Genomic DNA, 13,809 nt, shown 5'->3' with positions numbered 1-13,809 from the left:
GCTATTTATATGATGCTTAGTTGGTACTAGGAGTCCCAAAATGTGCCAGATCATTACACCGCCACCACTAGCCTGATGATACGAGGGAGTGTGGATCCTTGCTTTCATGTTGTTGATGCCCAATTCTGACCCTGCCATCCAAATGTGGCAGAAATCAAGACTCATCTGATCAAGTAATGTATTTTATGTATATTTTTGTCCACTTTTGGTTAGTCTGAATTGTAGCCTCAGGTGCCAGTTCTTAGCTTACAGGAGTGACACCTGGTATGTTCTGCAGCTGTAGCCCATCTGTTTTAAGGTTTAAAGTGTGTGTTCAGAGATGCTCCTCTGCATAGAGGAGTGATTATTTGAGTTACTGTCGCCTTCTATCAGCTTGAACCAGTCTGACCAACTTATTCTGACCCATTTAAATCATCTTTTTTCCACATTGTAATGTTCAGTTTAAACTTCAGTAGGTCATCCTGACAATGTCTACATACCTAACTGATTGAGTTGCTGCCATGTGATTGGCTGAATACCTATCACCAACATTTGTACTTTACATAAAAGGGTAGAGAAAAGGTAGAGGGCTGGAAGGTAGTTAGATTACAGGATGGCCCCATGAGCAATACTCTGAGTAAATTCTAAGTCACACCAGTCAGAGGCTCCATAGAACATTCTCTGCCTCCATGTGATAGTACAGGAAAATCACCTGACACTTGTACTGTTAGATATCTCATTTTTCACCCAGTGGCTGGGCAGAAAATGCAAAGGTACTTGTTTGCTGCTGCAGGACCTGCCATGAAAGCAAAACAGTTGCATTACCCCACATGGGCAAACCTCAGTTTTGTGAAAAAGTGTTTGTAAACCTTAACAGGAAACGTATCTTTGTTGCTTCATGAGAGTGGTTAAATCCTTCACTTCTGGTCATGTAATGTATATATAATTTTTTGTACTTTCAGGGTGTTTAAAGGGAAAAAATTGGAGAAAAAAGCATATATTGTTTTAAATCTTGTCATTACCTTTTCTTTAAAGCTAACTGTATTTCACTGAAGTCATTAATAACAGATATAAATTCCATTTCTTGATTTAACAGATAGCCCATAGAAGACACATTTTCAAATTTGTAATCAAAATATGGAACACCAAGCAGGCAAAAACTATGATGGCCACATCAGAACTGACTTTCAAAAAAAGTTTTAAGATACCAGATTGTGTCTGTACTGAAAACAGTAATCGTCTTATACTGACTGGATCCTAAGTTCTTGTAGATTCTAAATTACCCCGGCATACATATCCACTATTCATTGTATGGCCAATTAATTGCCCAATAATACCCATTAAGGTTGATCCTTGAAGAATTTTCTAATTGCAGCTGAAACGCTGTGATGACATTGGGTCTGGTGATGGTGGTAGGGGGACAGGGGATGAGGGCAGAAATTGGTGGGAGTGTTTTTTTTTTTTTTTTTAAGTCAGAACAGCATTGTTGATATCCCTGAAATGACACCTACTACAGATTTCAAGCCTGTGTTTAATCAGAAAGGTAGAAAGTGTTGACAGGGTCTCTTTAAAATAAAAAGTGAACACTGACTGTCTATAGGTAGTGTAATAAAAGTAGTCTGTATTCACAATATAAAAAAGGCAGCATTTAGAACTGCTTACCAACAAAAACAAAACCTAATCAATGTTCACATTGAATAAAGCTTGGTAACATATTTTAAAATTTAGTCTACAGAGCTAAAAAGTTACTCATATCTGAGACTATGTATACGTGGAAACACTTTATAGGAGAACAGTTCTATACATTGCACATACCTGTGCCGATAAGTAGATGGAGACGTTCTTGAATTCCTTAGCTCCCCAGAAATCTACTTCAGTAGATATTCCTGTTCAATAGTCATCCTTTGTCCATATAATCCATAGGTCTCATGTCTTGCAGCAGTTTGTGGGCTCAGTATTTACAGCATTACTTTTTTTAAGGTTATCCTCTTTTGGTCCCCTTTCATGCACCTTGCATTGCTCGTTACTGGCACGGAGTATAGTTGACCTAATTGCCAGGGCACGGTTTCCAGTCACCATTGGTGGTCAGAATGTGTCTATTTTTGTTATATAAGGATCTATAATCACCTTCCCTTGCTTTGTCATGTATCCTTGCCTGTCCTCGTACAGTATAGACTGTCAGTTGTAATTTCAGTCTCCAGTCACCTCACTAAGGACATCTTCACCCTTCCATCATAACCATTAATGCCCAGCTGCATCCAGAATCATACCTTTGGTTTTTACTGTGATCTTCATTCCATACGATTTCTCCTTTCCTCTACTTTTGATGGTTGAAATGTACCAGGCATAAACAAAATTATCCTGGTTGGTTCTAAACACTATCAAAAAAGTTCCTACGGGGGTCAGTTATCGAAACAATAAAGTATATAATAAGTGACTGTTTTAAGTAGACCATTGATACGTTTTCTGGCCCTTTAGGAAGTTTTTACATGTCAGCTACACTAGAGCAGAGGAACCCTTGATGTTAAAAAAAGGACATCAATCTGAAACAAAGCTACCATATTATTATGTGGTTGTCTTTTTAGTAAGGTCTGTATCATTACGGATTTAAAATGTAATTTATTAAAATATACTTAAAAACCATATGTGAGTAGGAATGAGCACATAAATAGCACAGCTACATTTACTACAGGTGAATATAACTGGTAGGTGATCTTATGGCACTGGTAATGTACTGAACAGTTACAGCCTAGACATATATTGTGACGATATGAAGTGTATGCCTGTCATATATAGTATTGTACGATGACAGATGGGTGTGTGGCACTCTCTGTGTCCTTGTGTGGAATTCAGCTTGTGATAAGCTGGACACAGGATCAGTGCATATAGCAGAATGCGTTTTTATCCCTCCCCCTCACTTCTCTATGGAGTAGTGTCAGTGCTCATTCTTGTCTCTTCATTTAACTAGAGGCAGTTTCTGTGTGTTGAATGATTTGGATATCTGGGAGGGCTGAGGTGGGCTTCCTTAAAGTGTCCCACATAGGGAAGAGGCGGGCACATACCTGAAGATGATGAGGAGTTCAGGTGGCCGCAGGCTGAAACAGCTTCCTGACTTGGAAAGGACAACTCACAGAAGAACACCTAGATTCTGCATGCCTAGGAGTGGCCTTTCTGCACCCTAAATTCGGAACTCACGTGGGGGTACCGTTCAGGATGTAGGAGGAGCTTAGAGAAGAGTTGCTGCTGCCGGAGTCTTTGGTGTCTGTCACCCTAAATGAAAGCAAGGTGCACCGATAATTCTGCCATGTGGCATGTCAGGAGACCGAAAAACTCTAGTTCCCATCTGGTGTGCCTTATGTGCTGCATGGGTCAGTATGTCTCCGGAAGAGGGGAAGATATGTATTCCTTATGCGTTGAAGACTGCCTGTCACACTTCCCCTTATGCCTAAACCTCAGAAGGTTTAGCAATAATCCGTTTGCTGAGTTCACATCCTGAGGATAAATTTATGTGCATGTGTCACGATGGTGGTAGGGAGGCTCAGACAAGAGAAACCTGTTATTGCAGTGTGTTTTTGGTATCATAGCATGTCATTCTTGTGTTAACTGAGTTACTCTTACCGCTTATTTCCCTAACGCTCCCACTATCTACAACACATATCTTACTGCATCCAAGTCCAAAACTCTGTGTTTGGATTATTGTGACTGTCAGTTAATCCTAGCAGAGATTGGGCTGCAGTAGCAAGGTTTTCTGGATTATCATAATCTCTTTCCTGTGCAGGGTGGGAGAAAGTCCCTCTAGGGTGAAAGGTCACACACTGGTCTTACTGGTTCAGTTGGTGTGGTTGTATGTTTATTCTTTCTTCCTTGTTTCTTTTTAGATGAACGTGACAGAGTGCAGAAGAAAACATTCACCAAGTGGGTCAATAAACATCTCATCAAGGTAAATTATTTGTATCATTTATTGTTTACTGCCTAAATTATTGGAGTATTGTTATACCCACTCACTTTTCTTTAGGTAGTACCCTAAATTTACTTTCCAAAAAGTTTTTGTATCATGCAGAAAAAAGAGAGCTCAATTATAACAGTCCAAAGAATACATAAATGAAAGTCTTGTTACTTGTTGGGAGATAATAATTTAGGACCTAAACTGCTTAGGTTATTGTATGACCCAGTCATTAGGGCTGTCCTGCGACTGTACACTTTTATGAGCACATTATATTCAGGTGATTGCCTGTCTAGTGCACTGAGCAGTCATCTCAAGCAGTTTTATCAGTCCTCCTCTGTTATGCAGTGTGAAGAAAGGGGAGCTGTTTTATAGTCCTGACTTTCTGCGCTATAGTGCAATGCTGCTCATCCATGGATACAGTATAGATACAGTAATTCATTTATGTTCTTGGATTTGGGTACATTTTTAGGGTAAAAAGGTATGTGTGGGGTGAGCAGTATGCACATAAAAAATCACAATTCTCTAAAAGAATGTCTGTTATAGAAAACTAGAAGGGATACAAATTACTTGTGTGTGATCTTGCAAGTTACAATTGTCATGGTCTTTACCAAATAAAATTCAGTGTGTTCCAAAGCATGCAGTTTTAGTTGTATATTGAAAACTGCCTGTGCTATTCTAGTGTATACAAAGTATATCTATTTTTTTAAAATATATTTTGAATAATGAAGATAATGTTAAAACCTTTAATAAAAAGTTTTTTTTTTTCCTATCTGTGATCCATTTAAGAAAATTTGCATTTTCCATTGTGAGTAAAATTAAATCTCTCCAAAATAAAGGAAAACCTCTCTCACATGCCTCCATCAGAAGATTTACCTTCTATTCCTGTTTTAATGACAGTTTAGACAATGGTCACCAGAGAAGGTGACTGTTCATCCATCATCCATGTACTATCTCCACTAACACTCACTGTTCTTTAAAGATCCCTTTACAGTTCCATACGAACCAAAACAGTGGGGCACAGTGGTCTCATTTGTCAAGGCAATAAACAGAACCTTCTATTTGTTGCTTTGACAAAAGGCACCATTATGCTTCGAAATACTGTGTCGGTTGGTATGGAACCAATGTAAAGGGATATTCAAAAAAATCATGGGTGCTGTGTTTTTTATTTATTTAATTATTTTTTTACTATTTATTAATGAAAAACAGACATGTGTTTTAATCCCTCTGCATCCTATCCCAATCTGGATGTGGATACACTGAACTCTAGTTTTCAACAGTGTGGGTAAAAAGTTTGATCTTTTGGAAAGATTCTGTGAAATTAATTGGGGAGATTTCTTTCACTTCCTTTCTGACTGACATAAGTACAAGAAAAGAAAGAGCAAATACAACCTAGACAGTATACAATAAAGAGTAAAAAGTACCTAACATATGTTCTAAACTTTCATCACTCTTTACCAAACTACTTTTGCTGCAGTTTCTAAAGGTATATCCACCTCAGAATTGTTCCATCATTTCCAGGATATTATAGTGCCTTAAAGTTGGTTAGGGTGAATCTCTCCAGTGGGGATTGCATAGTTTGATGATATGGTGAGAACAACCAAAGAATTTTACAGGAATATGGCACCAGCAAAATTTTAAGTAAGCAATGTAGTTCTTAGAGATAGCTGATAATGCCAGGGAAGTTCGATCAATAGTAAAACTGAACCCTAGTACTGAATGCATCAAGTAGAAACAAAGTTTACCAATCTTTATTAAACCTTTTAACCTTGTGCGTATGTGTCTATGATTTTAAAACAGTTTGTGTGAATTGTATAGACAATTTCACTAATATTGTGCTTTTTGACAGGTTCGAAAGCACATCAATGATCTTTACGAAGATCTTCGGGATGGACACAATCTTATCTCACTTTTGGAAGTTCTTTCTGGTGTTAGATTAGTAAGTATCTGTTGTTTACTTCACCTATTTACTTTTCCATTGAGTCACTCCTTGTCCTCACAGTCTCATTGCCATGTCCATCAGAACAAGGACCCTGAGGCTCCCCGGAGCCTTCGACTCACCCGTAAACCATCTCGCCGCCTATTGATGGGAGAGGATTCAGAGGACAACCCTGATGATGCTGTATGTCACTAGAGCTGTCACTTTGTCAGATAACCCAGTGTGAGAAGAGATTCCTGCACTGGGCCATCTGCCTTTGGGCACAACACAAGAGCATTGTGGGAGGTGGATGTGTGCTGTGTGATTTGAGCATGCGCATGAAGGGCACTCTCTTAACATGTACATGTAATCACATGTGCTTGTGCACATCACCTCCTTCTTTCAGTCACTGCACGGGGTGAATTACAAAAAACGTATAACTTTGTAGAGGGGGAGACAAGCGTTGTGAGCTGTCACTTAATCCATAAATCATTATTTTTTTCCTACTATTCATTACTTCATAGTTCTTTTACTTGTCACTACTCTATTCTCCACCTCTTTATCTTGTGTGTGTTTTTTTTTAAATATTTTTTATACACAACCATTGTTCCTAACTTTTTCCATCTATTTTTAAGTCATTCTGACTTTTTTTATTTATTTATTTATCTTTTTTCTTCTTTATCTTTTTTGTGTTTTTGTTACTGTCTGTACTTTGCAGATCCCTCATATTCTATCATTTTTCCATCACATTTCCAACTTTTTTGCCCTTTAACCTTTTCTAAAATGGTTGATGCTCAGTTTTCAGGGTATTTAGGAATATCTTAATTTTCCTTGCCCTAATTCCTGAAAAAAAAATAACTTTACCTTTCCTTGCAGCCCAGAGAGAAGGGAAGGATGCGATTCCACCGCCTTCAGAATGTACAGATTGCACTGGATTTCCTTAAGCAGCGTCAGGTATTGTGATGAGTGATGTGCTTATATGTTTGCTTTGCTCTCACAAATAAGGCACCATTGCTTTTGTATGTATCTCTTTTTTTTTTTTTTTTTTTTGACACTAACTGTTTCTGTCCAACTTAAAGCAATGTTTTTTTCATCCTGTCCCTTTAAAACAGCTAGAAAAACAGGTACATGCTAACTTGTGAAACATTATTCCCCATTTCAGAATTCCAGTTTCTTTAGCAACCTGTTTGCCCCTTTAGCAGCCATTTTTCTTTTGAGCTAATAGAAGTGTGAGTGTTAGATGGAAGTAACCTCCAGATATTGACTATCTATTAGGGTGCCTTTTCCACAACATTTATCATCCTCCATTTCTGTACAAACTTATTTAAATAAATCCCTGTCAGGCCAGCAATTATTTTTAACATATAGGGGGGCTCTGACATATTATTAGGAATCATCTAGGAAGAATCTCTAGGGATTTTCTGCCAATGAACCTTAATCCAGCAGTCATAAATCAGTGTTCTCTCCTGATTTTTTTTTTTATGCTGGGTGTGAAGAAGCTGTAGGGCCCCCCTGTATTGTGACCTAACTTTTCATTGATCACAGCCCAGTGATTACTAAAAAGTGCAAGGGTTGTGCTCTCGGCTAAAAAGGGCGATGGGAGAACACTGTAGAAATCTATGAGCTCTCCTGCAGCCCCTGCACAGCATATTTTAACAGTTGTAAACAGCAACGGGATTATGTATTTCTATGCTTCAAGGCATGCACATTTTTCAAATGTATATAGCTAAGATTGTGGCAAAGAAAATTTGTCTCTGCCTAAATATCATAGAGTTCAACATAAAATAAGTTAACATTTAACTAATACCTTGTAGATGATGACACAGTTCTACATGTTTGTGTATAGGTGAAATTGGTCAATATCCGGAATGATGATATCACTGACGGGAACCCAAAACTCACCCTTGGGTTGATTTGGACCATAATCCTTCACTTCCAGGTAGGAAAATTGTCAAAGTATGTAGATTGTTCCTATTATTTTATTCTGAGCAAGCTTCTATGTTTGTAAAATTAGGATTTAATAAAAACAGTGTTTGCTGAAATATAAACAGTATGATGTTTCTACCCGATGTGAAGTAAAAATGAAAGGAAATGCTCGATTGTAGTTGGGTTCTGAACCTTCTCTAATCTATCCAGAACTAGATAAAAGCTTTGGGCGTGATACCTAAATGCAGAATTCAAGCTGTCCGCTGGTTTAATGGAGGAGCTGCTTTAGACACCAGTAGAAAAGTGGTGTCAGCTATAACTTTTTGGATTCATTAAATTCATTGTGTGCCTGGTCAGTGGTATCTGTATAGCCCTAGGCATAAAAATAAATATTGTAAAAAAAAAAAAACAAAAAAAAAAAAAACAAAGTTAGTGCAACACAACATTAATCAAAAGGACATTTGCATGGAGTGGTGTGATGTTGGGGCTGAATTTGCCTGGCTTCCACTCTTCCTGCCAATACATATGTTTGATTGACTGGTTAGATTTAGGAATCTTGGTAAATAAAAACCTGCTTGGAATTTGCATTAAAAAGGAATGGTGACCTTTTCTGTGTGTTTTTTTTATTTTTCTTTTCTTAGCAAAGTAGATTTACTGCTGCTGTTTATAATGTTCTCTGCCCCGTTAGTTTTTTTCTCATACTCATAGGTTACTGAAGGTCACAGATTCATTCTATGATATATTGCTGGGGTCAGGAAAAATGTTTGACTAAGCATGCATTGTCTTTGAAAGATGCCTTTTTCACAATGTTATTTTAGATCAATTCTATTTATTGTAAAAAAATTTATTTTTTATTACTTTATTAGGCTTTTTATATATGTTATTGTAGTACAGTGAACTAATATCTGAATATTATATCTTAGGTTGTAAACATCTTGAAAGATTTTTTAAACAAAATTTTTAAGCTTTTGATCCAAAAATGTCTTTTTAGTTGTGTTTTGAGCCTTAAATAACAAAGAAAACACAATCTGTCTAATATGGCATGAGGTGTACTGTATATACACGTTACCACTCCTTTTGGCAGTTAGCTTTAGGTGAGGTGCTGGAGTGTTAGTTTATGGAAAGAAATACACTCAGTGCTAAAGTTATTTGGATTATTAAAAAGTAAAGATTCATAATTTTCTGCAACCTTTATTAATTGTATTTTACTTGTATGTCCATTATAATATGATGAGTTAGTTTACTTTAGTGTTTTGGGAAATATTACTGCAAAATTCATTTATTTTGGGGTGGTTGGCTGACACACACAGATCTGTGTAGTGTTAAACATGTGGATAAATAAGTGTGAAAGTAGAGTTTTTTTGTTTCCCAGTAAGAAGTTACAGTAATAGTTTTTCGGTATACATTTAAGGATTTGGGTTGCCCTCTGTGGTCTTGGTAGGAAAATGTTTTATCCTTTTGCTTACTCATGAACATTTTATTATATACTATTGCAGTTTGCACAATAATAAGTTTAAAAAAAGATGAAGCATAGAAAATAGGAAGTATGATGATGATAATTATGCTGTGAAGCAAAAGGGAATTGCCAAACTGTTTTCCCTAGATTTTTGCATGCTTGTCTCCTTGATGTAATCACATCATTTAAGAATCCAGTTATTTGTAATTTATGATTTTTATGGTTCTCCACAGACAGAACAAGTCTGCATACATATAATCTAATAAACAAATGTTCATTTTGTCCTAATTTGTGAATCAGTGTACTTGTTAATTGAGCTGTTCACTAAAAATGAGAGGCAAATTGTTCTTCACTGACCAGTGTTTACCGAGAGTTCTGGTGACTGGCACCAGTGCCAGCTCCAATCTATCCTTTGCATGTGCTGAGGCATGGGGGCGTTCACATAAGGCATGCAATTTAATGCTGGCGATTTTATTGGCATCTGTGTGTAATCCTATAATTTGGGTGTGTGACTTTGGTAAGGTTTTTGAATGTAATATTTGGTAGTCTGATCCGAATGGTGTTTATAACTCTGTATTTGTATGCTGGAGGTCAGTAAAAGTGAGGAAACAAAACAGGATTTTCCATGTAAAGCTATTCCACTATTTTTTTTTATTCATGATTTCAAAATATTTAAGTTAAAAACTATATACTTATGAAAGGCATGAACATACTCTATAAATGTGATGAATTTTGACTCCTTATCTATCATAATAGGTTTAAACTCTTCATACTTTAAATTTTTGTGTGTGCATCCGAGGTTCTTTGTATAAGCTTCACGTAGCATCTTTGGCTTTATTGCACAATGCTCTTTACTCCCCTCCCTTCCGAGCCATTTCTCCCCCTCTTCATCCCATGCTGGGTGGGGTTTAGCTACCTCACTAATACAGAGCGCTATATCCAATCGGCTGTGGGCTTGGTGTAAGGTGCCTGTGATCTGAACACTGCAGAGAGATGCAGGGTGATGTCTCAGTCTGTAAGATGTCTGTCTTAGGCATGCATCAGTTGCTGGGATGAGAGAAGATAATGTGTGGACACATCTACATTGCAAGCAGGAGGTGATGCTGTGAGGTGCAAGCCCTGTTTCTTTCTGAATGCCAGCATCGTCAATGCTGTATAAATGCACTGGAGACATGGGGAATTCTGTCAGCTGTGTTCGGAAGCCGAAGGAGCTAAGACCAGGGACAGGGAAGGAGCCCCAGTCTGGGAAGAAAAAAAGGCGTTTTGGGAGGAAGAAAAAAGATCAAGCAGAAGAAAAGAATGAAATGAGTCCACAGAAGGTGCAAAACCTAGAGGCCCAGGATTTATTTAGCAATACACCTTCACCTATTGAAAATGCAGGAAGCACACACATTATACATGAGGATGAGGAAGAAGGGGGGAGAGTGCTTCAGGTGAGAGAGACATTGCATGGGATTGTGCACAGAGCTCAGCTACTGACTCCCTTACCTACTCCTGAATCTCCACCGGCAGGAACCACAGTTATAGCCCACATAGTGGACAACCCAGCAGACCGCAAACAGCGATCAATCAGCACCGTGGTGGAGTTTGACTGTGCCGGTAATAGCAGAGCTGTTCTGATTCCTGTCAGTGAAGGAGCTCTGGAAAATGCTTTCAGCACCAGGACCCTCTTTAGTGCCGACAATAATCTCGGATTGTCTTTCCAAGGAAAGGTTAAAACTCCAAAAGCAATACCCAGCACACAGTCCTGGGGCCCTGACCTTACATCTTCCGGATACTGCAGTGAGCCCCTGTCACAGTCGGAGAAGGTGGGATTCTTCAGAGCACCCTCCTGTTTGACATAGCCATTGTACATTGCCATTTAATATTCTGGAGCAGTACACAGACATGCACTGTCAGACATTATTTGCACTCCTTTAGATCAGTTGTTGAATTAATTTGCTTTAAAAGGTTTTTTTATAATAAGTATACAGTAGAAAAATAATTTCTGGGGCAGGTTTGCTTAAAATGTTTCCAATACATATTAAGAGCATGTAGTTAGTGTGAAACCTTGCACTTTAATTTATGCAGTGTGAGGAGAGAAGGAGCAGTGTTATAGAACTGACTAAGTATGTGATCTCACTGTCTGCAGATTTCTGATATTTATGTCAGCGGGGAATCAGGAGATATGTCTGCCAAGGAGAAGCTGCTCCTATGGACGCAGAAGGTGACGGCAGGATATGTTGGGGTAAAGTGCACCAACTTTACTTCCTGCTGGAGTGATGGCAAAATGTTCAATGCCATTATACACCGGTATAGGTAGGTTCAACTTTTTTTCCTATAGTCTGCTCACTGTAAAGAAGTGATCTAAAATGTGTGTTCTTGCTTTCAGACCAGACCTGGTAGACATGCATAAAGTAGAAATTCAGAGTAACCGAGAAAACCTGGAGCAAGCATTTGAAATAGCTGAGAGCTTGGGTGTCACTAGATTATTAGATGCTGAAGGTATGTTTAGCTGTAGCAGAAGCCTGCAACTTTCCTGAAAAAAGCTGGTTCTACTAGTTATCCATTTCCATGTTCTCTTTTAGATGTGGATGTCGATTCACCAGATGAGAAGTCTGTGATCACGTATGTCTCTTCTATATACGATGCCTTTCCTAAAGTCCCAGAAGGAGGAGAGGGTATCAGCGCAACTGTAAGTTCTTTTCATGTCATATTATTGATATTATTAAACAGTTTATATAGTGCCAACATATTACACAGCGCTGTACATTAAATAGGGGTTGCAAATGACTGACAGACACACACACACAGTGACATAGGAGGAGGAGAGGACCCTGCTCTGAAGTGCTTACAAGCAGCATACAATAAGAGGGATGTCATAAGTTTTATTTTTTATTTATTTCAGTTTTTCTTTATTAATGTATCTTAGAGGTTTTACATTGCGGATTAGTGTAGCTAATAGCAGCAAATCATTTTTTTTGGCTGAATAGTATAAAATCCTAAAAGCTAAATGATAAATGCTTTCTGTGTTTTCCTGCAAATCTTTCACCTTGATGTTACTTTGAGGCCTCAGCACTTAATTTTTGGCTGCTTACACATGTGCACTGCTTTCTTGTTGTAGGAAGTGGATTCCCGCTGGCTGGAGTACCAGGAAAGAGTTAAATCTCTTACACAGTGGATCCGACAACATGTACTACTGATGTCTGACAAATCATTCCCACAAAACCCTGTGGAGTTAAAGGTAATTGGGAGGACATCAGTTATCACACAGAAGAAGGTATGCCTCTGAACATTTACATATTGCTTTTTTTCATTTATAGGCACTTTATAATCAGTATGTACATGTAAAAGAAACTGAAATTCCTGCAAAGGAGCTAGAAAAAGCCCAAATACAGAAGTTATATCAGATGTTACAGGTATATGTTTAAATTTGTTCTTGTATGTTCGATTTTGATGTTAAATAAATAAATTATTATTTTTCTACTTAAAATGATAAAAAAATATTTATACATTATTATAAAATTTCATATTGTCTTACCCACATATTTTCTCTTTAATTCTGCACATTTTGTACAGTGCTCACTTATCTCAGACTTTCTCTTTCTCCTCTTGTGTACCCTTGTGATTACGTACAGTTGACCATACCAGGTTGAAGGGCTTATTAGTTGTTTTTTTTTTTTTTTTTTTTGAGTTTATTGAACCTTGCAGAGGTAAATTTGTTACAAGAGTTTGATATTGGACTTTACCAATGTACCATGATGTTTTTTTCTGTTTTTTTTTTTTCTCTGTGACCCATAAATGGAACAAAAGAGGATCCACAAGTGAAGTCTCTGCAGGGTTTAGTGGGCAATAGCTTACTTCTGCGCTTCTGGCAACAATTTGGAATTAAAGGAGCAATCTATCCAAAATTAATATCCCAGTTATATGCGGAGCCACATGAGCTGAGTCAGCCTTTTGCTTCTTTCATATCTGCGATACCAATAGAGATACCTCCTTGTCTAGACTTATTAGGAAGTATGGGTTGATCCCACCCATCTTGAATTTCAGCTTCTCCTGTTGCATTCTAAATTAAATATAATGCATTATAAATGTGGAAGTAAGAATCAAAGCCACAGTTATGGCTATAGCAGTGGTGTAAACTCAAATCACCCATTTTACCTCTCTAATATCTGCTAGACAGTAAAATTTCTGTTTTAGGTCTATCATTCTGCTATAAAACGATACAGACAGAAAGTGGTCTTCCCCTTCAAATGAAATACGTTCATACATTTTTTGTCATATGTTTACTCTGTTAGACTTGGATTGAATTTGGCCGCATCAATCTCCCTCCATCTTTTCATCCTAATGATGTGGAGGAACTATGGGCAAAACTTATACTATCCATGCTGGAGAGGGAGAAAGTGCTGCGACCAGCAGTGGAGAGGTAGGTTTTCTAGTTTGTTTGCAGGGATTTTATTTTTCTACTTAACATTGAGCAACAACGGTTTGTTTTGCTACACCTGCAGACTTGAACTGCTCCTGCACATTGCAAACAAGATCCAGAATGGTTGCTTGACTTGTGAAGAGAAGCTGACGCTAGCAAATAATACACTACAATCAGTAAGT

General features: G+C 37.8%; 2 protein-coding genes and 1 long non-coding RNA gene across 19 annotated transcripts in view; 2 read left to right on the top strand and 1 right to left on the bottom strand.

The window, feature by feature from the left end:
- Positions 1 to 2,723, bottom strand: part of LOC140335334 (uncharacterized) — a 45,239-nt gene extending 42,516 nt beyond the window's left edge. For all 3 annotated transcript variants that reach the window (XR_011921683.1, XR_011921680.1, XR_011921684.1), the window contains exon 1: positions 1,795 to 2,723. This is a non-coding gene — a long non-coding RNA (uncharacterized lncRNA). The remainder of the gene's footprint in view (positions 1 to 1,794) is intronic.
- Positions 1 to 13,809, top strand: part of MACF1 (microtubule actin crosslinking factor 1) — a 150,401-nt gene that overhangs the window by 41,773 nt on the left and 94,819 nt on the right. For 13 of the 15 annotated variants that reach the window (XM_072417853.1, XM_072417871.1, XM_072417784.1 and 10 more), the window contains exons 2-12: positions 3,858 to 3,919; positions 5,772 to 5,861; positions 6,717 to 6,794; positions 7,687 to 7,779; positions 11,354 to 11,520; positions 11,594 to 11,706; positions 11,790 to 11,896; positions 12,326 to 12,445; positions 12,525 to 12,620; positions 13,500 to 13,627; positions 13,710 to 13,803. In XM_072417853.1, coding sequence (XP_072273954.1) covers positions 3,858 to 3,919; positions 5,772 to 5,861; positions 6,717 to 6,794; positions 7,687 to 7,779; positions 11,354 to 11,520; positions 11,594 to 11,706; positions 11,790 to 11,896; positions 12,326 to 12,445; positions 12,525 to 12,620; positions 13,500 to 13,627; positions 13,710 to 13,803 — 1,148 coding nt within the window. Of the gene's footprint in view, positions 1 to 3,206; positions 3,348 to 3,857; positions 3,920 to 5,771; positions 5,862 to 6,716; positions 6,795 to 7,686; positions 7,780 to 11,353; positions 11,521 to 11,593; positions 11,707 to 11,789; positions 11,897 to 12,325; positions 12,446 to 12,524; positions 12,621 to 13,499; positions 13,628 to 13,709; positions 13,804 to 13,809 lie in introns of those variants that run through there. The other 2 variants (XM_072417862.1, XM_072417812.1) reach the window with 1 other exon arrangement.
- Positions 8,892 to 11,118, top strand: LOC140335326 (uncharacterized). The gene has a single exon (XM_072417883.1). The coding sequence runs from the start codon at positions 10,356 to 10,358 to the stop codon at positions 11,064 to 11,066; it is 711 nt and encodes a 236-aa protein (XP_072273984.1). The 5' UTR covers positions 8,892 to 10,355; the 3' UTR covers positions 11,067 to 11,118.

The sequence above is a fragment of the Pyxicephalus adspersus genome, chromosome 1 (genome assembly GCF_032062135.1).
Source record: "Pyxicephalus adspersus chromosome 1, UCB_Pads_2.0, whole genome shotgun sequence".
In the NCBI taxonomy this organism is placed as follows: Eukaryota; Metazoa; Chordata; class Amphibia; order Anura; family Pyxicephalidae; genus Pyxicephalus; species Pyxicephalus adspersus.
Note: the sequence above shows the minus strand (reverse complement) of the source record. Positions and strands in the feature narration are given on the sequence as shown.